Source organism: Idiotropiscis lumnitzeri, chromosome 4 (assembly GCF_059441095.1).
Source record: "Idiotropiscis lumnitzeri isolate Australia: NSW breed Sydney's pygmy pipehorse chromosome 4, RoL_Ilum_1.0, whole genome shotgun sequence".
Classification (NCBI taxonomy): Eukaryota; Metazoa; Chordata; class Actinopteri; order Syngnathiformes; family Syngnathidae; genus Idiotropiscis; species Idiotropiscis lumnitzeri.
The window spans coordinates 28,847,577-28,875,404 of NC_142394.1; the positions used below are offsets into that span (position 1 = coordinate 28,847,577).

Here is a 27,828-nt window from a genome sequence, read left to right on the forward strand (position 1 = left end):
AAAAAAGCCACGGACGCAGTCTGCTGTTGTTAAAATGCCATTTAAATAAAAGATCAGAGTTGACAAAGAATGTGTTTGTGAGGGGAAACATTCAGACAGACAGGCAGCCAGTGCTGTCAGAGGGAGGAGTGTCAGGAGTGAGCATAAAAATAAAAAAAAATTAAAAAGCCGCAAGATGGCAACGCTCCTGACCTTCTCGCTCCAGCACCTGTAGTCAGTAGTAAAATTCACGACAATATATGCACAGGGAACATTTACAATGAGTGCCAACGATCGATCGCCTCAATTTCACAGGAAAACATGCTGGCGGGAAGAAAGGAGGAAATAGGACGGGAATTTACAAGTAAAAGAAAATAAACATTGATAAATTAAAGTACCGTTACATTTGTGCAACACAATTTGATTTAAAAAGAAGAAGAAGAATGGTAGTGTGTCTATTAAAATGAGCTTCAGAAGAGATGACCGCACAGTGCAAAGTGGAAAAAGGCTGTAGCACCACACGGTGGCCGCCGACTGCCATTACAGCTACAAATAAATCAGCGATTCGAATTGCGGGGCCTGGAGGATGTTGGATTTTGTAGCTTTCCACCAAACAGTACCACAAGTAATGAAAAGTGAAACAAGACAACAAATATTTATCACTGCTTACCCAACAAAAATTAAGCAATAAGTATACTAAGTGGTAACATGTTTTGATATTCAGGATTTTGATACGTCATCTAACAAAAAGTAAAAAATAAAAGAGCTCTATAGACAAGAACAACAACAACAAAAAAAAGGAAAATAATTAGTACATTATCGACTCACTATCCCGCATTCTAATTATTACAATCCCTATTTGTACAAAGAAGAACTTCAACTGAAGGACATCTCCACCTCAGACAGGACGGGCGTCGAGGACGAGGACGTGGAGCCGCGCAAAGGCGGCCTGATATCGTCCATGCTCCTGTACCACGTGCTGCGATTAGGCGTCGACGAGTCGCTGGGCGTGGAGCAGTCGGAGCCCGAACCTGAACCCGGACTGTTGTTGTTGGACACGTGCGAGAACAGGGCGTTACTGCGCAGACCTTTGTTTTGGAGCTGCAGCTGCAGGTGCTGGCAGATTTCTTCCGGGAGGCGGAGGAACTCGTCCTCCAGGTTGTTGTCCAGCTCGGCCTGGAGCTGCGCCGCAAGAAAAGCGAAAATGGTCAACCAGTACTGCTAGAAGTCAAACTGTTAACCCATTTCAGTTTGACGAAACACTTCCCACCATAATAAGCCCAAAATAAGGTAAGCGGATTTAAATAGTAAATTAGCCAGCTAATGATTTTTATAGGGGTTGTGGTATTGCCCCCCCCCCCCCCTTTTGAAAGCGGGGGCAATCTCAGGCTTTGCTTTTACTTGAGCCACCTCTACGCTCCACATTTTCGACCAATCTTTGACTTGGACCTAAGAGCTCGTCCCTCACCGTTGGCAGCTCCTCGTCGATGTGCTGCAGCACCTCTCGTTGTCTCAGCTTCAGCTTCTCCAGCCTCCTCGTCTGAGCTTCCTCCAGCTGTGGTGGAAGGAAAACAAGTACAGGGAGGCAAGTCGAGGATGAAAGAATGCGCACACACACACACACACAGTTTTATTCAAATGTGTTTACCCTGTGTATTAAGCTGACAGAGTCGTTAATGTGTTTCCTGTTGATGTCATTCAGTTCTCTGTCGAGAAGACAAAAGAAGAAAATCATTTGAATAAAAATGAATGAATAAATACAAATGCGGGAATAAATGAATAACCAATTACGTCTCGGCTTTGTCTTTGTCCCGGCTCTTTGCTTCACTGATGCTGTTCTGACGCTTCCGGTCCAGGATTTTCTGCAGGTCTTTCTTCTCCCTGCGAGCAGGAAGATGAAAATGCTGAAAAGAGGTTGCACCGGTGGTGGGCGGTCAAGGCCTTCAAGGCCTTCTCTGCTGGCCAAACATGATCAAGAAATCATGATAATTCTTCATATTGATGTTATATATTTGTGTTGAATTTTTAGGTTAGAGTTTTTATCCAATCAGAAGTCAGCTAGCTCGTGTTGCCAGGCAGATTTCATAATTCTAGTAGCACGCACTATTCGTTTGGACACTTGCGATAGCCAATCAGATCACAAGTTGATGATAGTAAGGCCTCACGTTGAACGCGTCTTGTGATTGGATACTCACTCGTGAGGGGCAATCAACACACCTGAAAGTGATTACTGGCAACAGTTCGAAAATCCAAAATTCTATTCTTGATTTTTTTTAAAGCACAATGGCAAAGGAGGGAAAAGTGTGGATTTAATTGCAGATACACTTGCAAGGCCATTTTCAAGAAGGACTTTTCAAGAGAAGCTTGGTCGTCCAACACTCGCTCAAGTGTCTTTTTGTTCATATTTTTCCAGTCGTGGTGTCATAAATTATATTATAATATGACGGGGATTGATTCAAGTCGGACTAAATAGGATTTAGCACACTCACCTCTCACAAATCTCCCTGAGCTTCTTGAGTTGAGCTGCTTGGATTTCATGCGCCGTTTCCTTCAACCTCTGGAAGGACTGAAAAGGATCCAAATGGCACAAGCGCATGAGCGTCACTCAGAGAACAGTGAATACGTTTCCAACTTTTGGACGAAGGGATTCTCCCGCACCTCCTGCAGGTACGCTTGCTGCTTCTCCCTCTCCAGCAAGTGCAGCTTCAGTAGTTCCTGCATCTGCCATTCCCTGAGCTGGACCGTCTTGATCTCATGCTCCTGATCCAGGGCCGACAATTCTTGCCGCATCGGCTCTTGGGGCTCGCTGAACAACAAAGCGAAACATACGAGGAGGTGTGAAGGACAGCTATTCAATGCCGTGTTACTCTCCAGCAGAGCCTTACTTCTTCTTGACGCTGCGTTTAAGCTGTTTCTCCATCTGACTGCGCCTCCTTTGCACATCGCAATCCAGCTGAGTACTTCGAGTCTTCTGCTCTTTACTAAGATTCCACACCTAACACACACACACACAGATGTACATTTACTGTCGTGACAAAAAATAAATAAAAATCTGCTATAATTATAGCGCAATTTCCGGACTATAAAGCGCACCTGTAAGTAAGCTGCAGCAGCTCTTTTTTGTAAAAAATAAATAAATAAATAAAATTAAAAAATAAAATTAAAAATACATGCCGCACCCGCATTTAAGCCGCTGTTTTTATGTTGAAAAAAAAAAAAAAAAAAAAAAAAAAAAAAGAGTAGTTTTCTGCATGTACAGAATAATTTTGGACTGTGAATGCACATAAAGGTCCATAAACAGATTTTTAAAACAGTGCCTTTTAACACGGCAACAACTTTACGCATTAAAACAGAACAGACCCAAGAAAAAAAAAAAAAAAAAAAAAAAAAAAAAGAAAAAAAAATCTAGATTTATTTAGTGTATTTTCTGAACTATAGAGCGCCCCTAGTGGTGAAAGAAAAATCCACAGAAAAGCCGCACGGCTGTTTTAGCCGCAAAATCTTGGAAAAAAGTAGCGGCTTATAGTCCGGAAAATACGGTAAAATTCAAAAATTCATGCGTGTACCTTTTTCAGATGTTTACTTTGTAACTCTGTGAGCTCTTTTCTCTGCTTCTTAAGGAGCTTGGAGTAGTTCTTGTGTCGCTTCAGCTCCTCTATCGGCTGCGCCTGGATGTCTGGGAGATGTAATGAAAAGTGAATCGCGGGCGTTTATTCAAAAAAAGGGGGGACGGGGATTAGGAGGGGGGGGGGCAATCCGAGGGAGACACAAAACACACGAGTCGAAAGTGACGTGGCGGCATGGCGTTACCTGACAGAACAGCAGCGATGAGGTCTTCCTTTTGGTTTTGCGCTACGCAAACAAGCACAAAGACACGAGGGAGAAGCAGACGTGTGAAATGGAGGATGGCGAAGCAAATCACGCAGTGGCAAAAAAAAAAGAATAAAAAGCCACGTGTAGAGCAGGTCCAAGGTTTTTGCACGTGTCGCTACCTGGCTGCATGATGTCGGGACAGTCGTCGGGTCGGCAAGGAGGGGGGAAGGGCGATGCGATGCGCCCCGGGATGACCTCGCACTCCCTCTGGGTCTCGCCTTCTTTGGGTTTGTTGGGGAAATGCTAAGAGGAGCGCAAACAACTTGTGAGTGAAAGTTCCTCAAACGCCCCCAAAAAAGAAGCAAGGCCAATTGCGCGCGCACCTCATAGTTCTCCAGGAGCACAGCCAGTTGCGTCTCTCGTTTGTCCAGCTGGCTGACGTGTTTAATGGGATCGGTCAGGGCCTCGGCGTACTCTGAAAACACAAAATAAAATAGTTTCAGATAGAATATTTTTGTTTTGGTGGGTGTGCTGAATTTTGAAAACTAATTTCACAGCCCCATAATTTCCGATCAGTATACAATTCTTTAAAAAAAAAAAAAGACATTAGATTCCAAAATAAGTCAATGTGCGTCACATATTTCAAAGTACAACGTCTGAAAGGAGTTACAAATAGAGTTAAATACATTTAAAAGCAAAGTAAAGAAATAACAAGTAGCTTAGTAAAAAAAAACGCCGTAAATCGTGAAAACAAGATTTTAGAAATTATGATTTTAAAAACATAAATAATCATAACTATGGAGAAGAGTTTTGAACCTGGATTTAAAAGCATTTACACTAATTTTACTCATGGTTTTATAAACCAGTAGTGGGGGGGGGAATTTTATTAAAGGGATATTATTCACTGGAAATGACGGTTATTGCGAATCCCCCCCAATCCGCTTATGGAGGACTGAACGTGCCAAAATTCAATAAAAAAATACAGTTAGCCCCGCCCACTAATTTTGATCAGTTTGACAGATAAAATTACTTCATGAAACGCTGCAACGCAGGACCACAAAATAATTAAATACATCAATAATTCGTTAAATACAGAAATAATAAATAAATAAATAATTATATAGATTTTCTTGAAATATAATCATTGATAATTTAATTAATGACAGATTTATTGATTCAATTCCACATTTAATTAATAAATGAAACATTTAATTCATTAATGACAATTCTAATTAAACATTTCATGGTGCATTTATTTATTTAATTTCAGCACTTTCAGTCCTCCATATCCGCGCCCCCTTTTGTTGTAAAGGATTGTGATTCATGTGATTCCATTTTTTTTTTCCAAGATCTCCTCACCTTGGAGTTCATTGGGAATGTAATCCTGAGCCTCGGTGTAGACTAACAAAGATGGCAGCAGGAGGGGCTGGTTCAACTCGTTCTTGAGGTTGATGTAGTGGTACCCTAAAACGGAGGACGCGATTCAGTTCAAGCTCAAAGTGGACGCGAGCGAGTCGTCATCTGCGCCGCGCGCACCGACCGGGTCTGATGGCCGACACGGGGAGAATGCGATGTCCGATGAACTTGCCGTTCTCTTCGAATACGGCCATCCTCAGAGAGGCCAGCGTTGGGAGGACCACCTGGGGAGCGAGAGTTTAGCGACAAGCAAGCAACACAAAAGGGAAGAGAGGAAAGCATTGCTTACCTTATTAAAGACAAAAGCGTCGTCGTCCCAAATAGGGTCCAGCGAGTTGCCGTTGGAGGTCTTCGTGCGGTATTTGCGTTTTGTATCTGCAGGAAGTCCAAATATGTCCACTTCCACATACACGCCGACCTTTTTATCGCTCAGGAACTGGCCTGAGATCACCTGAGGTGTTGGGAACGCACGTTGTGTTTAGGTACCCTGGGACATTTGGCTACTAATGTCTCCATCACGTTTGCCCTCACCTTCACTTTGACCGTGTTGGCAACTATTCCGTCCACGATGTTCTCTGTGAAAGGGTCGAAGTGCTTGTCGGTCCTCCGCATGAACTCGGGCTTCAACAGGTAGCCGCTGTGTCCGTTGTACTCAAACACGCCCATGTTGAGCTGCATGGACAGATCTACGAGAGAGCCGACAAGGAGATGAAGACGACGGCGCTCGCGTTCGCTTGTTGACGTTCCTCGAGTCACGTGCTCACCGAGGGTCTGGAAGTTCAGCGCCACCATTTGGCAGCCGACGTTCCAGAAGAGCTGCGGAATGTAGTTGGAGCTGTCCACACGTGTTCCCTTCGGATAAATTCGGCTCAGCTGGTTCTTGTTATACCTGGAGTCGTGCTGTTAAGGGGGAACTGAACCCCAAAAGTTTTTGAGGCAAGAAAATGTTGATGAATCCGGGTCATGGCCTCAATTCAAAGTTTTTAATAGTTGCTACACCAACAGAAACAAGACCAAACGTAACTAATTATTGTATGTGATTGACACTCGGCCATTAAGCCTTTTTACGCCACATACGAAAATAGGTCTAGTCCACAGGTGTCCAAGGCAAGGCCCGGGGGCCAAATCCGGCCCGCCGCATCATTTTATGGGGCCCGTGAAGGCATAATCACGCACGACTTCTTGTTTCTTGCTACAATACCAAAATTGCAAATTGTCGTCCATTTTAAAAACGTTTAAACACTTTGAAAATGAATTGAATGGTAGTTAAACATTTTTTTCTTGGATTCGGATTTTAAAAACCAGTTGTCCATCAGTTTGTTGCGTATATGTAATAATAATATGATGCTGATTTACATGGGTTCACTGTCATAATGGAAACCAAAACTATGATGTGGCCCGAGTAAAAAAAAAAAAGAGTTTGACACCCCTGGTTTATCCGGACAGATCCCGGGTAAAAGATGATCCATTGCACCACGTGTCACGATGGAACCGAGGGACGCCTGTCATTTTTCAAAATAAGATTTTTTTTTTTAGCCTGAAATAATAAATAAACCCAAAGTACTGCAAGTTTTATTTTCATTCATCTGTGCGCAACACCGCAACCCGGAGGTTGGGGAACACCGATTTAAAATGAGAACAAAATTTTGACATCACGGATTTAGTTCCCCCTTTAAGATTTTTAAACAGTTTTAGTTTGGGATTTTTAAGAAGTAAAACGGGGTAAATCAAACTAAAACTAAATCTACTTCACGAACGTAACGGCAGCTATAATTCAGTCCTCAAAGGATACTCAACAAACTCGATGGGCGAGCTCTTAAGGGTGTCCATGCCTTTGGTTTCCACAAAAGACGACATTTCAAAGAACTTCCTCCGCTCTGGCGTAAAAGACACACAAGAGTCATAAAAATATTAAGACGGTAACATTTCCCCAAACGTCCAAAATCGCGACGCCACTTACTCGTGGCCAGCTCAAAGCTCTTAAATTTGACCGGTTCGATGTAGTTGACGAGCGTGGACATCTCCTCTGTGGCGTTGACCTCGCTGCTGGCCGTGCCCTGGAGGGAGACAAACGCGTCAATTAGCCGCAAAATCCAAAGCGCCATGGCTAAATTTCAGACCTCATCCGAGTTGGGCTTTTTCAGTTCGGTCACGGCTTCATCTTCTTCCTCTTCCTCGCTCTCTCCTTCGCCACCTGAAAAGTGAGCAAACAAAAATTATCTGATTCGAAACATTGCAGTAGGAATGGGCGATATGGCTGAAAACTATATCGTGATGCGAGTCATATCGTCGATATCGATATTGAATTATTTTTTTAAATAATTTTTATTTTTTTTTATTATTGAAAGTAAAAAAAAAAAAAGGCAAAATGGCCGAATTCTGATTTCTTTTATTTTAAAATGTAACATTTAACCTTCAAAATGAACTAGAAAAAAAGTCAAACACTCTGTTCAGTATAAATTAAATACACAATTGTTTAAACAAGCCGCCTTGTTTAAGGCTCAGAGTGTCAACTTGAAATAAATTAATAAAAAATTTTTTTTTATTTTATTATTAAGTTATTTAAACATTGAAATAACTTGAGTGTCATCAGGCTAATTATTACACACGCCGGCCTCGCTCCTCCGGAGATCCCGTGTGATGGAACTACGGGTCGTTTCGTCAAGTCGGCTGGAAAAGTCGACCTTTTTGTTTGTTTGTTTGTTTTTTGTTGAGTTTGGTGACGACTTGGGCTGTGATAGATCAAATCCGTTGTTTTATTTTCTTGGCATCGATAAATTATCGATACCGTTTTCTATTGATATCAATCACCCAACTATCGCGATACATATCGATATCGAATTATCGGCACAGCCCTAATGCTGATCTCTAATTGGCTCTTTGACCCACCAATGGACTTGCGAGGATCGCCGTCTTTGACCATCCTCTCAGCAAGCTTCTCCTCAACACTGGACAGGAGCTGCTCGCCTTCCAGCAGAGGGCAGTCTACACACACACACACACACACACACACACACACACACAAAGCGCCCAATTAAGCCTGAGCTTGTCGACTCACCACGACAGATTTTGCTCATTTTCTCGTCTTGTGTACCGTTGTGGGGCGAAGACTGCTCCTCCAGCTCGCGCCGTCGTATGCTGCCGCCGCTCGAGGGCCGCTGGTGATGGTGCTTCTTCTTGTTTTTGATGAGAATCTTGCCCAGCATCTCTTGCGGCGAGGGCAACGCCTGGCCTGGGGCCAGCTTTCATCGAGGGCAAGAAAGGAAAAGTGACGCTTCCGTTGCGTAACTTTATCGAAATGATATCAAGCGGCGGTTGGACTACGTTTTCATGAATATCAAGGTTGAGATAAAGAGGACAGAAAGAATGCAGCCCAGATTATGAACACTCACAAGATGAGTAGGAAGATCGACAGTATCTAACTGGAGGTCAGTCTTACCGGATATTTTTCCAGCGGGTCAATGAGCAAGGCGTCTCCAAATATGGTCCGACAATACTCCGCCATCTTGGCTTGCTGCTTGGCCCTGACAAAAGGAATGAAAAATGCTTTTTATACTTCACGGCTCAAGTCAGCTTTTCAACTTGTTTTTTTATGATAAATTCCCTGAAAAGTTTGCTTATGTCATTCTGTCTGTCCACATGTGTTGCTCCACTCTTTGTGTTCATATGTCTGTTGCTTAAGCAACGCTGCTCGCGAACCCGTCAGTGCTGGGTTTTTTTTTTTAAACATTAAGCAAAGTGAAACTTATTAAGCATGTGGTTTTGAATACTCAAGCTGCAATTCTCTTTGTTTTACGTTTCATTTGACAGCAAACTTCACAGTCTCTCTTTTCTGGGGTTCACCAGATCGCCACTTACGAATCGACGTGATTTTCAAAGGACAGGACGAGAGGGTACGGCGAGGTCTTGAAAGCGCTCTCGGCGATGGCTTCGATGACCTCCTGCGACCAGACACACACCGGACACGTTGCGGAGCGTAAACACATCCTTGGGTTCTTTCGCCCCGTCACACACCTTGAACGGTATTTCGGTGGTCATGGTGAAGCCGTGGGTGATGTAGGGCTCCTCGTCCTGGGGTCGACCCTTCCAGCAGTCCAGTTCCACGCAGCGGCAGCCGGTGAGCAGAACCTGCCTGTACATCTCCACCGAGGACAAGCCGGTCAGCTGACCCACTGGAGGCGACGCGGAGATCAAACGATGGCAGCCACTCCGACACAAAATGATGACGGCGAACGTCTCGTGTTCGGTACCTGTGAGGTACGTGTTATGCGAGGAGTTGATGAAATAGTGCGACAGCGGTTGAGTCATGTCGTCGATGACGTCCAGCCGCTCCGGAGGAACGATGCTGTTCTCCTCCCCTCCCAGGTAACTCGTGAAGGCTTGCAAACTGATCTGGTCTGTCGGCGAGAAACGGAAACGGTTTGGCGGCGCGTCTCGTAAACGTATTCATTTATTTTTGCCGCAGACAAAAATCTCTCACTGACCTCTCTCCAGCTGGCTGATGTTGGTCTCATATTTCTCCATGATCTGTCGGACCTGCTCTCGTTTGAGCGGCGGGTACAGCACCTCGTTGAGGCGGGAGTCGCGCTGCTGGCGGTTGATGAAGTCGGTCAGCTGATCCATAGAGTTGAAAGGCTTCCCCTTGGAGCCGCTGAAAAGACGGCAAAGACGAGCGGTTGAAGCCAACAAAAAAAAAAAAAGAAAGAAATCGACAGTCGGCGTGCTCGCGGCGCGTCGCTTGCCTTTCCACAAAAATGCTTTGTATCTCAGAGCGCAGGCACAGACTGTTGAGAAACTTCTGAAAGGCCTCCCAAGTGAAATCATCCGGCTTCAACCCGTTTGACTGCACAGATGGAAAAGAAATATTGCTCAGCAGAAGATAAGCGACGTGCTAAACGGACGGGCTTCATGGGTTCTCCGGAAGCAGCCAGAGGACAGCGGCAAAAAGAAAAGTGCCGACGGCGACGATTTTACAAGTCGGCCTTCTTATGCTTCGAGTCTTGTGACTTCATATTGATCTTTGGAGAAGATTACGGGCGGCTAATCGGGACAAAGGAAACCACTCGAGTAGTTTCTTAAAATGCAAAGGTCTGCGAGAATATTTTGTGACATAACAGGTTCAGAGAAAAGCGATCATTTCTTTTTACTGGAAAAGGAAAGTTGTTGTGACTTTGAATGAATTTGTTGTTTTGTTTAATAAAAAAAAAAAAAAAAACTGCAAAATTCCTGTTGGAGTCGCAAATTCGTAGGAAGGGACGCCGACCCGCATCTTTTTTCAAACACGGCTGACTCACTCATTGTCTTTGTGACCTCACCCCTTTGTTGACAAGCCCGCACTGTTCCAGAGCCGTCTCCACTCGCCTTTTGTCTGAAAACATCTTGTGGAAACTGCAAGACAGACACCAAGTGCAGAAATGTTGCTGCCTCTTTCAAAAAAAAATAAGTAAAAAAAAGATAAATAAATAAATTAATTCATTAAAAACAAATAAATAAATTAATTAATTTATTAATTAATATATATTTTTTTTAAATGTGGTCTTACTTCTTCACCGGGATCCGGCCTTCCTGATTCACCTGCAGCTTTAACTTGGTGTACCTGACAAAGTCCAAAAAAGAAAACTCATGCTCATCCAAGTCATACTCTGTAAAAAGGACGCACGTCAGCTCTTACGCTTTGAAGAGGAACGTGTTCCGTGATGCATTCTGGGAGAGAATGTTGGTGGCCAAAGTGAACAGCTCATCAGTCCAAACCTGGGAAGAGTTACAACAAAGTTTCAACGTCAACATTGTTGTGATGGTTGAGAAAGGAAGGATGGAACGAGGGTGGAGTGAAAGCGCCGGCGGTGCGTTGCCATGGTTACCTTGGCCGTGTCTTCCTGCATCGCCTGGAAGTTAAGGAAGGAGATGTTGACCAGGTCGTTGCCATGGACGACGGTGACCATCTTGCCCTCCACGTTGTCGCCTTTCCCGAAACCGAGTAAATTTCGTACTTTGGGGTCCTGAGGCAAACGTGACTCATCACCAAACGGCACTTTTTTTTTTTTTTTCCTCGACTTTCAACACATATTCCACCAAGTGTGGCCGAGAGTGCACTCGTGACGCCATTTGCTGTCGGGCTCGTGTTGTGCCGATGACACAAGGTCTCCGCCGCCGGTTGTGTCATTTCCTGGTCCATCTGTGCCGCATTTCGCAACATCAGCCGAGAGAAGCGACGCGCACATGGCGAACTCGTACACGTTTTGCGGACAGTCACACTTGAATGGCATGAATTCGTCAGCAGCAGGAGGTGACGCCAACTTCCTGACACACGCATGCATGCAAACGTACCTTTGGTTGCTTGGCGTACTTTCCTGTTCTGGTGTCCCTGATGGTGCTGATGTCCAGAATTTCCACCTCCTTCAAAAAAAAAAAAAAAAAAAGAAGGGGCGAGATATATTTTCGGGATTTTTTTTAGCATATATTTGTTGGTTTCATGTGAACTGTAAAAAATTTGAGCAGTGAGTCAAATGTGCCCGCCGTTCTCAGTGAGACAACGGCTTGCACAGTTTGGCGGTTTGACTTGACGGTGAGTTTGTGGATTCTCGGCACTGTCAAAAAAAAAAAAAAAAAGCAGCCTTTCGACCTTTTTGGGGACACATTGTATCATGATAAAGGACACATTTAGATTACAAGTCACAGGATTTGATGAGTTGCATTCAACAAATGCCGACAATCCCGCTTAACATAAAATTGGCCACTACTTTTGCCAATACTTAATTGGAATTACTATTATTAGTTTTAACAGTGATGCATATGAATAAAGTTTTTTTTTTTTAATTAAAAACATAAATTTTTTTAGTTAAAAATTTTATACATTTTTTAAATAAGAAATTTTATTATTTTTTTATTAAAAATGTAATTATTTTTTTAAAATTAAAATAAAAAAAATATTAAATGTTTATTTTTTTTATATAAAATAATTAATTAATTAATTTAATTTGAAATAAAATACAGACATCCTTTTTTTAGTTCATTATTACTATTTAAAAAGTTCATCTTAATTGATTTTACATAAACGGCCACTTGTTTTAATTTTTATTTCATTTATTTATTTTTTCAAAGTCTTTCAAGACTTCACTTCAAATAAATATGTTGCGGGCACTGAAGATGAAACAAATGTTAAAACATCAACAACAACAGGTGACGGCTGTTCAGAATCTCGTAGCAGCAGCAAAGTCCGAAACAAAGAGGAAGGAACTGTAAATATTAAATTATTTCTTTAGCGCTTCTCTCCTTCACTTAGCGTCGCTGTTTCATGGTTTCATAAGTTGAACATCATCAGAGCTTTAATTAAATTCAAAGAAAGCAAAAAAAACCCAAAACAAATCATGTCATACTTCCTGTTATCGACTTTTTCTGCTTCGACGTGATTCTTGAACACACTGAAGACTATATTTCAAAAGGGGATCACAAATTGAGGTGGACTCAACGTCCTCCCATTGGCCTGTGGAGAATCATTTGAGTCCCGGGGGGAATAAAGCGCTTCTGGGTCTGTAGGACGCGCACGCAGGCAATCATTGAAAAGAAAAAAACTTGCCGCTCTCCCACAGGCTGTGGTTTCATTCTGCCATCGCCATGGCGACTCCTCGGAGACGGCAAGAAGTGAGACGACAACTTTTGGCGGCGTTTTGACAGTTAACATTTTGTTACTTGCCCTCCCAATGCACACATACGCGCATCGCTAATCGCCGACATGCAGGCTCAAACTTGTGAAACATCCTGACTTGTTGAGCAAGATGGTGAGTGTGTGTGTGTGTGTGTGTGTGTGTGTGGTTGGGGAGTAGGTGGGGGGCGGGCAGAGAATCAACTCTGAAAGAGCACCATGTGTCAGCGTGTGACGTTTAAAAAAAATGAAATAAATAAATACGTATGAGGTTTGCGCACATTATTGTTCGTGCAAGCGCTGGCGTGGGTGTGGGGAGGGGGGGGGGGGGTGCTTGGGGGGCCTGGGCCTAGTTGTTTGGCTCTTGCCGAGGAGGTCGGCGCGTGCATTCCTGACATATTCCGGTCTTGTGCTCAGCTGGCCCGCACGTCTCGCTGTGCAATATTGAGCTCGTCGTCGCCGCTGTCGAGCTCCATTCATCTGTCGGTGCCAAGCCTTGCCGCAGCCCACGCCGATTATCGCTTTGGACTCTGACCGTAGCTCAAAATGAGCCTGCTCTTCCTCGAGTCCAGGATTGAACAGGAACGATGTACGATTCCCTCACAAGTGGGACAAATAGTCCACAACAAACTTAACCAAGCATGCCCAGGCATGTCCTTCATGTTTTTGGCGAGTGCGGAAAAAAAAAAAAAATTGAGTTGCAATGCTTCAGTCTCAGAACTTGTGCAGAATGTTTTTTTTTTTTTTGGAACCAATCAGGAGCCAGAAGAGGTCAGTCTATATTTATCCGACGTCTGGCGAAGAGTCGCTGCACTTTGGTTCGGCTGTCCCACACTTTGTTCCACTGTCCTCCATTCATCACGTGCGTGCTCGACGTGGAATATTAAAGGCCAAGAAAACAATCAAGGGAGCGCCACTCCTTTCCTGTGCCGCACCCGAACAGGCGTTTTGTTGAAGATCACCGCTCCAAACGTGCCTCGGGTGACCCATCGCGGTGGGGTTCAAATGTCGCCCGCAGTAGCAGCGCGTCGGAAAGCGATCCCTCTCTTTCCCCCGTAGCGAGACGTGACCTTTGACCTTTAACAAGCTGTGTAATTGTTCCCTTCTTGCTCAAAGTAACAATGAGGATTTTTTTTTTTTTTTTTTAAAAGAGAGAGAAGCAAGATTAAGAGGATTTTGCCACATTGGTTTTGGGATCTGTGGAGAATTGGAACAACACGACAGTTTTGTATTCACACTATGACGATTAATGCTGAATAAATGTGTGTGTGTGTGTGTGGGGGGGGGGTGTAAGGAAAATGAACTCACAAGGCCAGTTTAGTTAACATCAGCAAAAGCAAGTCAGACCCTATAAACCCTATTAAAAAAGTCCCAAGCACACACACACACACTCGGTTACATATAAACAAAGCTGTCCTATCAAAAGCAATAAAATGCGGGCGGGAAGGGAGCGACCAGAGACGAACTCACACACTTCAAAAACAACTCACGGCGCTTGTGAAGCTGTCGAGCAAACACAAACGCGTGGAGACCGGCGTTACCGTAGCAAACGGAATCTGAAACGGAAAAATATTGCGATTTCATTTACGATTTTCTTCACAATGACTTTTACAAAATGCCATTATACGATTAAAACGATGACTGTAATAATGCAAGGACACTAAAGAGGTTTCGTGAGGGGGGGAGGGGCAGTTCTTTCTCAAGTTTTTAAAAACGACTTGTCAAGTATAATTTCAGATTTATGTGTCATCGTGGATCTGAAAATGCATTTTTTTTTTAAATCCCAAAATGTTTTACATTTTGTATTAAGGTAAATATTCTTTGTACATAAATGTCAGCATATGTAAAAAAAAAAAATGATTCTCCCTCAGCAGAGCTAAATTGATAAAAATATCATTTTAAGGCCTATTATTGTGTAGCTCTCAAAACTCAAATGCGATTTAAAATATTTAATATACGTTTGAGATCGCAAACGCTTCGTCATGATGACGTCATCCGTTTCCGTGTTCCGGTCTGAGAGCGTAAAATTATTATTTTATGTCTCGATACGTCTTTATTGAAATACAACATTTTTGTTCATAGCTGCTGGCTCTAATAATAATAATAAGAATAAAATATATATTTTTCAATTAACTCAAATTGAAAAGCATAAGTCAAAACGAAATAGAATCCAACTCTCACGAAAATTCCCAAACGATTCTAATCTTGGTGGAGACATAATTACGCCGCACACACACACACAAAACATTGCGAGACTAAAAGGATTTTGCGCTCACAATGTTCAACACGGATCGTTCAGCTCGCTTTCTAAGACGATGTAAGAAGCTCGTATTATCAAGTCATTAGCCGCTAATAGCATTGGCACCAAAACAAAAGGCGTGGATTCGGAGGAAATGTCAAGAATTCTCAGTAAGGCTCGCCTCGGGTTCAACCGCACAACTAATTACAGGAACATCCGAGCAAGAATGAAGAAGCGCAAAAAAAACGTTTCGGTTAATTTAGGAGCTGTTCTTCCGTCTGAAGGACGATCATTTTCGAGTGAAATTGAAATCACACAGACGATTATCACGGTTCAAAACTTTGAATTTATTCAACCGCCGAAATTAAATTGCTTCAGTTTAACTCATTTCCTACCATTGACGGCTAAAGACGTCAAAGACGCATTTTTTTTTTTTTTTACTCGGCTGGTCGTGAATGAGTTAATGAGGAGACCCAAACTTGGAACCATCATTCATGAACTCACAGGTCCACTTTTAAGTGCGCACAGCAGCCATGGCGACTTTGTCGCTGATGATTTCTGGTCTTCTTCGGAATCGAGTGCGCGCACCGCAACTCTGCTCCATGTGAAGCCACAGATAATAGCAAATGTGACCATGCGGAAGAGGGGAGGAAGCTGTCACGTTATCAAATGAGACACTCAACTTCCCGAATAACCCCGTGCGGCATGTGTGTGTGTGTGTGTGTGTGTGTCCAAACCCTTTGCTTCAAGTCAATCCCCTGTCTGCTAAAGTTGAGCTACTTGTACCTGCCAACAATCGTGCCTCAAACCATCCATCTGGCTTATATTACACACACATACACGCACAATCTTTTTGGTTTCCTATGATGAAAACAGACATGCAAAGAACTAATTGGACAGCCATTTTGGAATTGATGCAGCATTTGTTGAGTTTGACATTTTTTTTACACGCCGCTAACTAATTAAAGTGTGGCCAATGTAAGCTTATTAAAGCCTAAGAACAAATTATTTGGTGGCTGACGGCAATACTGTGACAACATGGCAAGAATTATGACGGTGCACAAGCAGGTTATCAAACCACAACTTGTTATTTTTGGGTTAATTAGTAACTTTCGCAACTATTTTTTTTTTTTTTTTTTTTTTTTTAATGTAATGAAAAGTTCCAGTGACAATGCTGTGAGTGTCGATCCTAGCAACACTCGTATGCCATTTGTGTGTGAAGAACCAATTTGGCTCCATTACAGGCCAAATGGTCTGCGGTGAGGCAATAACGTCCCTGGGGCGCCCCCAAAGGTGCCATTGACGTGTCCATTATACTTTGCGGGTTGGACGGAGAGAAGAACGAGGAAGAAGAATGCGGAGAAAAGAGGGGGAAAATATGGTGCAGGCAAGAAAATCAGCCCCGAGTCAGAGAGTGTACCCCGTCTGGGCAACTTCCTGCCCACTTTCCCACATCCGCGGAAAAACGAGCAAGATTAGAAATGTTGTTTCAAGGAATCGTGGAGGAGGAAATCATGTCAGGAGTGAGCATCGGCACAACTGAGGCGGGAGGTGGGAAGAGGGAGGGAAATGTCATCACGTCGTGTGTGTGTGAGTGTGTGTTTGATGAATTCCAGCTGTCATGGGGGAGAGGGACTCTACACATACATACAAAATTTATACAAACTGGGGCTGCCCAATCAATTGAAGTTCATTTCCGATTATTACACGCAACGATTACAAAATTGGCATAATCGTAAAAAATTATTATTAAATATAAAATATTGTTAAAATAGTACTCATTTGTCATTTTGTTCCATGTTTAAGACTATTATAAGATTTTGCACATATATATGTATCATAAATATATGCATATTACACATTTATAAATATACACATACATATACACCAGTGCTTCTCAATTATTTTCTGTTACGCCCCCCCCCCGCAAGAAGAAAACAATTTGCGCCCCCACCCCACCTCCAACTCTCCGCCGCAATTATAAATAATAGCGCCAACGAGAGCTCCACTGCCAACTACTGGAGTGGAGGTGTAATTACACTTCATTGTAGTATGGCGGGGGAAAAAAAACATGTTTCCCAGGGTCACACACGCCCCCCCCACTATTTGAGAACCACTGATGTACATACTTTGCTTGTTATTTATTAAATGCAAAAACACACTTCTTATATTAGTGAGATGCCGTGCGTAACCCACAACATAAATTATCATAGCTTTAATGTGACACATCAAAAAAAAAAAGTGTCAACCATGTGACAAGATTGCTCAGGCCGGCATGTACAGTACGTGATGTAAGTGAGTCCATCTGTCGTTACTTTTAAATATTTTGAAATCACCGGCGAGGCTCTCCGAGTGAGGCCGAAGGTTCAAGTTTGAGAGGTTTAGATAGCGTTGTGGATGTTTACAAAAGGGAGAAGGAAGGCAGAGAAAAACGAGATCATTCACACGGCACAATCGGAGGATGATTGATGGCCACGAGAATGTTCAAATCCTCACGGGATAACGAAATCCTTTCGAGTCCGACTCTTACACGTTTTCTCGGGTCTCAATTGGAATAAGATTGTGAGTAAAACCCATAGCTCGACCCCTGGAAAAGATCTCACAAAGAAATAAATAATTAAAAATCAGATTGCGGCTTAGTAAGTGACCTCGAGGGAACGTCATTGATGCCCGACCGACTCTGATTACAAAAGAAACCTGCCGGCGAAACCTCCAAGAAAAATCTCAAGTGAAGCGAATCACCACAGCCACGTTGACAAGGGCGCACTGGAGCGCTAATATTTTAGGTCCCGCTATTCCGAGAAATGGGTTCCCATCCGGAATATCCTAGTCATCTGAGAAAGAGAGATATCTGCGTTGCGCCGTCCTCTTTCTTGCTTCTTTTCCTCATGGGACGGGGCACAAAGCCAAATTAAAGGCGAAAATTAACCCGTTGAAGAAAAGTGCCAAAACTGGGAAGGATGTACGATTTCAGACGTGTGGGCGGGGCCGGGCGAGGCATGGCCGTGCTGTTTGTGATGACGACAAACTGCCAATGGTGACAAAACAAATTCTGTAGCACGAGGTGGCTCGCATTTCCAGGGACGATGAACCGAATGCGCATCTCTTGATCCCAAACTGCCTCGCATGCATCTTTAAATAAATCTTTCCTAAATTGTGTCACGGCAACACCTCGGGCGACGAACGGCCCATTAAGAGACGCGCTATTCTCATGAACGACACGTGGACGGAGCTTAAGGAAGGGTTGACAATTTGATATTAGAATAAATCTCCCAAAGTTTCCCGACGCCGCCACAAACGAAGCATCTCATTTCCTCCCATCGCACATCACGCTATCATGTTGCCCGTAGCCATGGGCTAATTACGTCCGCTAACTGCCGCCAACGACCAATCTAATATGGCCGCGGTAATGGCTTTAAGCAGCGGTGGGCAGGAAGGGCGAAACCCGATGATGGACTAAAAAGGATGACGAGCGCATCAGGCAGGAAACGCGGAACAAGACGAGGACAAATTGACCAAAGTCGTTCAACACGACAATCACGTCCGTGTTAGCTTGCGTGTCGTGTTGTTCTGCTCATGTGTGTGCGCGTGTGTTTGCGTCTCACCATGTTGGCGCCTCCCGTCCAGTAAAGGAAGAATCCATCTGGGTCGACTTTCAGGGTCACCAGGGTGGAACACCCGCTGCTGGCCTCCTGGGATGGCGACAGAGACAAGTTGGAGTGACACATAAAAGAAAAGATTCTTTTCAGGGCCGATACAGATACCGATTATTAGTAGTCATGGAGGCCGATCACCGATATTTGAAGCCGATATTCATTTGTTGAAAAAAATAAGGGTTAAAATGGTGTAAACTAAAAACCCCAAAAGTTGACATAGTTTAAATGCCTTTAATCACATTTATGAAACAACTTTAGTGATTTACAACAGGTTAAAATAAACAAGTTAGTTTTAAGAGTCTAAAAAAAAAAAGCACGCGACGCTCCCAGGCTCAGCTGAATGTCTTATAGTTCAATGAAAACAAACATCTCTTTAAAGTTTACTACGGCAAATAGTTTTCTATTAGTTGTGAGTTGTAGTAGACTGACATTTATTGAAATTTTGGCAATGTCTGTTGCCTCCAGTGTGACTCGAGGTGAAAAAGCAAACTGGCGGCTTACTGCACTGCAGATGTGAGAGCGAGAGAGAGAGAGAGAGAGAGCAATAGAGAGAGAGAGAGAGAGAGAGTGTGAGAGAGAGAGAGGAAGAGAGAGAGAGTGTGAGAGAGCGAGAGTGAGAGAGAGAGAGAGAGCAATAGAGAGAGAGAGAGAGAGAGAGAAAGAGAGCGAGAGCGAGAGAGAGAGAGCGATAGATAGAGAGAGAGCAATAGAGAGAGAGAGAGAGAGAGAGAGCAATAGAGAGAGAGAGCAATAGAGAGAGAGAGAGAGAGAGAAAGAGAGAGAGAGAGAGTGTGAGAGAGCGAGAGAGAGAGAGAGCAAGAGAGAGAGAGGGAGAGAGAGAGAGAGAGAGAGTGTGAGAGAGCGAGAGAGAGAGAGAGAGCAATAGAGAGAGAGAGAGAGAGAGAAAGAGAGAGAGAGAGAGAGAGAGAGAGTGTGAGAGAGCGAGAGAGAGAGAGAGAGAGAGAGCGAGAGAGAGAGAGAGATAGTTTTTTTTATCGGCCTTGAAAGGTAAAACAAGGCCGATGCCGATAATTGGCAAAATGCCAAATATCGGCCCCAATAATCAGCCCGGCTGATAATTGGTCTATCACGATCCAATACACCAAATTAGAGTAGAGTGAGCACATGCATCTCAGTGTTAGCGTGAACAAAAACGAGCGCATAATGATGGCACAGCATGTCATTAACATGACCATTATGTGGCCATACACACACCAAAGCGAGCCACGCTTTAATTACAGCCAGCAATCTCACTGGAGGGACATTGTGCCAAACAACGCTGCGGTGACAGATGAACTGACATCACGAGTCTCAACGGCATCATCGTTGAAGACAAAGATCTGCCCGGCAACCCGACAGAGAATAACTCCAACGCAGTAAACGTGACCGGATTGCCCAACAGCATATCACAACTCAACAAGCCAAGAGTCACACAGCTAATTTTGAAGTATTTACTCTACTTTGTGCGCTAATTTTAGCACAAGCCGTTTCCTGTTAGCGCAGCTTAGCATAAAAGAGATGGTGAGATCGGAGCTTGACCAAGTTCTCTAAAAGCAAATCAGAGAACTTCACTAAATGTCCAAAACACAAAGCCGTAATCCTAAGTGTTGCCTCGTAATCAGTGCTTTAAGTGGGCCGCTATGTAGCCGTTCAGCGTACCCGCGCTTCTCTATTTTAGCCTCTAGCGTACGCGCACCTCTGATTGGATTTCACATGAGAACTCAGTTCTATTTCTCTCTTGCACTTTTTGATACTGATGCGACTCCTTTAGTAATTTGGGTACCTCAAGGACACTAAGAAATGGCAAGTTTTTTACACCATCATCGTATGATAGACACAAGGCGCTGGCGTTCGCAGCCAGCAGCTAGCCGCTAGCTGCTAGCAACAAGTGCTGAACACGGAGTTTCAGCTCCCTTCAAAGATTTTCTATTGGGTTTAGGTCTGGAGACTGGCTAGGCCACGCCAGAACATTGATCTTCTTATCACGGAGCCACTGCGTGGTTTTCGTGACAGTGACGCAGCCACGACCCATCTTCAATGCTCTGACTGTGGGAAAGAGGTTGCTCCCCAAAATCTCACAATACACGACCGAGGTCATCCTCTCCTAAATAAAGTGCAGTCGTCCTGTCCCATGTGCAGAAAAAACACCCCCAAAGCACCCCCATGCTTCACAGTAGGGATGGTGTTCTTGGGATGCTGCTTATCATCAGATGTTCAAATACTTATTTGCAGCTGTATCCCACCAAAAAAAATTATACATTGTGATTTCTGGATTTTTCTTTGAGATTATCTCTCTCACGGTGGAACTATAACAAGGTGTTCATATATTTTTTTTCCTCACTGAATATAATATATATTAATGTACTGCTTAATTATTTAAACGATCTGCTGCTACTTTCCACCTAATTTACCTGGCAACAGTCGAATAAGGGAAGAACTCACACTTATTTTTTTCCCCACATAAAACAGGGCTTCTCAATTATTTCCTGTTACACCCCCTCGCCCCAGCAAGAAGAAAATAATTCCAACGATAAATAAAAGCATTTGTCACAGTCAAGCCAAGCGCTACATCTGCTACATTGCTAGCTTGTTGCAAAACACTTGCTGTGCATAATGGGCAATGAGAGCGCCACTGCCAACTACTGGAGTGGAGGTGCTATTACACTGCATTGTAGTATGGCGAGAAAAAAAAAAAGCACGTTCACTAGGATCATACGACCCCCCCCCACCTCCAATAGAGGTCCGCCCAACTATTTGAAAAGCACTAACTTAAAACTCTGCCAGGAAGTAGAACATACCTTGAGTTTAGGCTCCAGGTTCAGCTGACAGAAGATACAAACAAAAAAAGGAAAGGTTTGGAAAAGAGGGTGAAAGGAGAAAAGTAAATAATCTGTCAGTAATCATCATTTTACTATCAAGTGCCCCAACGCTCACTGTGAAAATCTCCAAACAAAGTCGTGACCTAAATTCTCGCAGTGACTCCCATCAAGGCCGTGACCTTGCGTCAGTCTCGTCGCCAATTTCACTCACTATCATCCCCGCACGTGGCCCAGCGTCGAAACGACTGTCCACACAAACACAGTGAAACGTCGCCCCGGGAGGAATGCGTTCTATCAGCTCATGTGACCGCCAACAGCGGCTCGCTTGTTGCTTTCAAGCAAAGACGGCCGAGGATGAGCACAGCATTGAGTTGGCGTGGCCGCGTTAGTCACGTTCAACTCCGAAAAACAAAAGAAAAAATGTTTACCTGACATGTTGCTGTTCTTTTTTTGTTTGGGAGTAGGCGGCAGTTCTATAATTGGACCAACTCCCTAATCAGCACGCTGTGAAAATGACGCTGCGCCGACTTCCTTCTGTGGCAATCACACGTTTGTTGTATTTTTGCTCAACGTAATTGAATGCCGGGGCCGCGCCTGAGGCCACGACCTTCTGACACGCACGCTCATTACCTGACCGTAATGAACCCCTGTCGGCTCATAATAACCCCTTTAGCCTCTCCTCAGGGGATGTTTTGTCACTCCAAGAGAGTTCTCACTCGACTTTTTGAGACGTAAAATTCCAAATTGGACAATGATCAATTATTGTGAGCCAAAACCTTTCGTTCTTTCTTTCCTTTCTGACTATTCTGGTGTCACCAGCAGTTAGGTAAGTCAGCAAATACAAGAGTTCAATAAATATTATAAAAAAAAAACAAGAGTTCATTCAAGTTAAAGCAAGCAAAATATAGTCAACAAAATAATAAAATTTGAAAAAAATATTTTTTTCGTTCGAGATACGCAAACAAAAATGCTTCTAAAAACCAAAAATTAACTGATATCTTACATTTATAAAACAAACTAATACGGATCTCTATTTTCATCTCTGACAATTAATATCATACGCGAGTTTTAGGGGGTTTATGTTCAATGAATTTATTTTGGTATTGCTTTTTGTCCGTGGCGACAGAAAAAGGAAGGTCAATTGTTTGTGACTGTTTACTTTACTTTGTGTAACAATAATGTGTGACTTTTTTATTATTATCATCTTGCTCTCGACAAATACTCCATTAATTTTTTTTAAAAAAAACTAAAACTAAAACTAAAACTAATAAAAACCGAAACAAACCATTTAAAAAAATGCAAACTAATAAACTTGCTCTAAAAACTAAACTAAAAAAAAACAAACAAAAAAAACAAGTGAAGGACAAATTTGAAAAATTAATAAAAAAATACTAACACAGGAAAATTTTCTATCAGCCATAAAGGTCAGTATCGATGGCTGGTATCGACAGCCTTCGCAAGAAATTGATACACTGAAATAAATCCGGTATCGGGACTCGTCCATTCTTTGCAATTTCCAACGCTTGTGCCAAGCGGTGCAGTGTAAGAAAAAGCTCCGACCTGTGCGCGTTTGATCAAAGCGATTGAAAAAAACATGGAGACAAGGTGAGGACGTGTCACACACTTCGCATGTGGCTGCGGTTGACCTTTGACCCCTCCCTCCATCCTTCAAGCCAAACGTCCATCACTTTGCTTCTCACCCCTCCGTCACGGTGTCAGCGGCGTTTGTCAGCGTGGTGTCAGAACACGCCGAGCTTTCGAGTGCCAGTGAATCAGCGGCCATCTTTTGTGGGGAAAAAGAGATCAGGGAAAAGTCTGCTGTCGGAAGAAACAGGCGGCGACGACACAGAGGCTAAGTTTAAAACGTGGACAGTGAGGAGCAATAAAAAAAAAAAAAAAATGAAATTAAAAAAAAAAAGGAGATGCTTGCACGTTCCAACAAGCTCACAAACAAAGTGAGCGGAAAGAAAGAAAGAAAAGGAAAGAAAGAAATCTTTGTTTAACGATTGAGGCTATCGCACTGATTTTTGGACAGAGCCCAAACGGACGTTTTTCAAACAAACCCGAGATGGATTTCATCTCAACTGAACGAGGCTTCGGAAGCTTCGCTCGCAACTTTTCCAAAAAGCTGCAGCAGGAAGTCGTTGGATGTGAAAACACACACCTCGCAGACACGCACACAAGCCAAAACGGTGGGAAGCGAGCTCATTCGGAATGCATTCCTCCCGCCTCCCAACCCCGACGTGCACAATTATCGGTGTGCACGTGTGCGTGGGCGCGTGCGCAAACCGTGTCTTTTGATGTGCCAAGCGGTTGAATGCGGAAAGCGATTGAGGAAATAGAGGACCTTTTGCGACGCCAACCTGTTTTCAGACAAGGAAGAAAGCAAAAAAAAAAAGGAAGACGTGAGAAAATATGACCGGCGGTAGGCCTGCTCGCTTATGGGGAGAAAAAAATAAAAATAAAAAACAATTTACAATTATTTTAGTAATAATTAGTCACACTATTTTTTGGGGAAATAAAAAGAAATGTTTAATGTAAACAATATTAAGTCAAATCAAATATACTTTATCTTAAAAAATTTTTAAAAATTGTAGAAATTTATGAAAGGTTTTTTCTCATGAACAAACAATACATGAGAGTTTACTCGCAATACACGTAAAAAATAAATTAAATTAAAATAAATTTCCATCGAATTGTGGTAACATCTAAAGAAACAATTTCAATTGAACGCCCAAATTTTTAACTCAAGTGTCACTCTAGTATTAAACATTGTAAAATCAGTACTATTTTAAAAAATTTTATAATAATTTTTTTTTTTTTTTTATGTTTATAACAGTTTTGTAATCGTTATTGAATTCCGATTAATTGCACAGCCCTAATCGGCGGTATGAAAGATTGAAAGAGGGCCTAACAAAAATAATGTAACGAGGGATGCCGGGGGCGGGGCAATAGACATTTGGAGGGGAAACAAACAAACACGCGAAGGCAGAAAAAAAAAAAAAATCTGAGGTCCTCCTAGGCAGTAGTTGGCGCTATACGTTGCTCACAATTTTTGGTTATTGTGTGAAATAAAATTCGCTATATCAAAAGTATCAGTACTCAGTACGAGTGAGTACTCAAAGTGTGTTCAAAAAAGAAAAAAAAATGATATCAAACAAGCTGAAAGCAAACGACAGCGCATGCGAACGCTGTGTCTTGAAGTCCTTAAAGGACTCTGTCCGTGATTTTCCGGTTGAGGGCGTTCAAATTAACATTATGGGGACAAACAAGAAAAAGAAATTCAAAGGGTTGTTTCTAAAAATACAAACATCTGTCATGTATCCCTTTTGAGAGTTATGCTGCTGTTTGCTATTTATAAACACGTGATTGTTTATTTTGTAAAAGAGATTATGTTACCTCAAAAAAGAAGTCAACTTTTAAAGTTGAACTAACTCAGCGGAGGGGGGGGTACTCATCGACTCCATCCGAGGGAATCCTCGGAGTTTGACACTGATGAGCAAATGTATTCATATTTAGTGAGAGAGAAAATGCAAAAATGTTGTTCTAGCATCTCGGTCTGCAAGGCATCGTTTGTCATTGAGGGCCTAAAATATTTGAGTTATTTTGGAAAAATGCCCATCACAAGTTCTCCGGTTCCAGAAGCCCCTCGAGGCTTCATGAACTTCTTTCAATGCCGATGTTGCCGTTTTTGGAACCGGATCGCGTTCGTCTGAGTGACAATACACAGTTTGTTTTTTTGGGTTTTTTTTTTAAAAGCAAGGGAAAGCTATCAAGTGTGTTTCTTGGCTTTGGCGCGCTTAATCGCCAGCATTTCCTGGGAATTCCCATCAGTCGTTCTCGCCGTGTCGGTGAGTGGGAGGAAATCAAAAGGACACGGCAGCCGTCGCCTCGCGTGACGAGAAACGTCGTCCGCCTCTCGATGGACTCATTGTCCGCGGGACCGCAGATAAACGGTCTGTACTCGGACTCGGCCGACACACAACGCGGCTTCACACGCCCGGCCTGCGCCCTTGAAAGCGAACTCGGCGCAACCGAATCATATGACATCTTTACATAAGGAAGGTTTGTGTGTTTGCTTTCCGCTCGCGGCGACGAGCGGAAAGCAAACGAGAATATCCCAAACCCGTATCGCACTTTGTGTTCCTTGCAAATCACAAACGCCACGAGCCAGATTCCGGCGAACTTTGCCCGTCGCCGTAGCAACCGTCGCCCTTTTTTGACAAGCCGTTTATCAGAAGAGACATCAGAAGACCCGGTTTGGCCGCTCACCTGCTTGCGAGTATGACAGATAAGAACCAATCCGGGCTAAAAAAAACAAAACATTTTGATCGTGATATGGAATAACCTCGCATACATTCCTGTTGTAAACCAAAGACGAGGCGGTCGGGCACACAGCCGCCAGGTAGTTTGAGCCTATCAGTCAGCTGCCCGGTTAATCATTGACGGCCTCCTCCACCTTTTAGTACCTGCCAGCAGAATGACCCCAATGGCCACATGCCAGGGTTGCCAAACAACGTCACCGATTCTACCTTTGAGCTCGATAATAATGCAGACTTTTCCCCAATATTCAGGCTGAGTGCAGCTACGAAAGAGGAACGCTTTTCAGTATGATGCAATACAGTCCTACGCCGCTGCAAATTACAACCACCAAAATACAAATATTGACGTGACTCCAATGTGGTGATTTGTGTGTGTTGGCGTCACTAATGATAGGTAGCCCTCCATTTGGGTGGCTTAAATCGGGAAAAGTGGCTGATGAGGAAAAAGGGGGGGGGGGTCGGAGGTGGCGTGTGAGTGAAAATGAGCCTGAGGAGAACCGGCTTGACGAGAATGGAACACAACACACACATTGAAGCACTGCTGCGTGTCTGGTGGCGACTGAACTTTCTGGGGACTGATTCTCATTAACAGCTGCAAATAGTGGAGCTTGTGAGTTTAACATCTGCACACACCTGCATTTCACACATAACCTGTCAAGGGAGTATAAGGCCACAAATTCGCTCCCAATCACACCATGACACACGCATGCACGCGCACAGAGTTAAAGGCTCGCTCAAGTCCAACTTTTACGTCCATGACCAAAAAACAAACTCACCTCGTCCCATTTGATGAATTTGCCGCCCTTCTTGAGAGCCTCGTGGACGGACACGGGTTTGAGCTGCAGCGCGTGAACTCCCGGCTTGGCCCCGGCCATGGCGAGGGACTGTGCCCGGGTGCCAACGCCTTAACCCCGGCGAAGGCGAGCGGTGCTCCTCCGCAGGAAGGAACGGCGAATATGTCGACGTTGTCTTCCCGCGACTTCTCTCTTCCGGGGCGCGCTTTCGGAGGAGTTGAGCTGCCGAGGCTTCGGACACGAGTCACAAGCACTCCGAGAGACTTTGGAGGAATAACATGACGAGTGGGAGTCGAAGGGTGACGGGTGACGACGACACGACACTCCTCACCACTCCACTCCTCTCCGCTCCTGGGGCGCGTCCACGCCACGCGGCAGCGCGCACGCGGGTACCAAACTTGATTGCTGGGCGGTCTTGACCCGCTTGTGTTTATTCGCGCAGGATCCTTTAATCGCGCACTTGAGCCCACGAAGAGATCCGTTCCTTCCGTCCTCCCATCTGCTCGGACCTTTCACTCCCTCCCCAACTTTCTCAGCTTCCTCTCTGTCTGCCTCCTCCTCCTCTTCTTTTTCTTCTCCTCCCAGCATGTTTTCTGAGGGGCTGAACAGAAAAAAAAAATAGAAGACAAGAGCGACAGAGTGTCAAACTGAAGTGGAAGTTTTACGTAAGAAAAAAAAAAAGGAGGAGGAGTTTTTTTCTTGATCTCCTCCATGTGGCCCCTCAAGTGTCACTCGCATGCGAATGTGCTTTCTTTTAATGCAAGATAGGAAAACATTTGACGCGATGTCATTGAAATCCGTAACGAGGCTTTTTGCAGAATGCGCGGAACAAAATGTACATTCCGAGCCCAGCGAGCCCACATGAGTCGACTCGACATGATACATCTGTTGAGCAGCAGCTTTCCCAAAATCAACTCTCTGTGAAATGGGATGCGCTTAGGAGTATATCTTTATATACAGTTGCGTGTGAGACTTCGAACAAGATTTTTTTTTTTTATAAACTTTTGCATGGAGAGGGGGGGGGCTCATTCCCATAGAAGCAGTACTTAGTGGAAATTCACAGATTTGTTTCTAAATACAATGCACATGTTGGAAGATAATTGCTGAAAACGTGCAAAGAACAGCGTTGCCACAGTTATTAACTTGAA

The 27,828-nt window shown here is 43.6% G+C and overlaps 1 protein-coding gene across 1 annotated transcript; it reads right to left on the minus strand.

Annotated features, from left to right (window-relative positions):
- Positions 1-24: 24 nt before the first annotated feature.
- Positions 25-27,254, minus strand: plcb3 (phospholipase C, beta 3 (phosphatidylinositol-specific)). The gene is made up of 34 exons (XM_088293430.1): positions 26,663-27,254; positions 18,695-18,781; positions 11,536-11,604; positions 11,070-11,207; positions 10,880-10,959; positions 10,751-10,804; positions 10,524-10,596; positions 9,951-10,051; positions 9,693-9,859; positions 9,459-9,605; positions 9,223-9,380; positions 9,067-9,149; positions 8,648-8,732; positions 8,303-8,450; positions 8,098-8,193; positions 7,329-7,402; positions 7,169-7,265; positions 7,001-7,085; positions 5,973-6,097; positions 5,740-5,894; positions 5,498-5,659; positions 5,333-5,432; positions 5,152-5,256; positions 4,176-4,267; positions 3,972-4,095; positions 3,790-3,831; positions 3,546-3,655; positions 2,865-2,974; positions 2,638-2,785; positions 2,469-2,545; positions 1,771-1,860; positions 1,628-1,685; positions 1,448-1,534; positions 25-1,161 (listed from the first exon to the last, which is right to left on the minus strand). The coding sequence occupies exons 1-34, from the start codon at positions 26,759-26,761 to the stop codon at positions 856-858; spliced, it is 3,732 nt and encodes a 1,243-aa protein (XP_088149556.1). The 5' UTR covers positions 26,762-27,254; the 3' UTR covers positions 25-855.
- Positions 27,255-27,828: the final 574 nt, after the last annotated feature.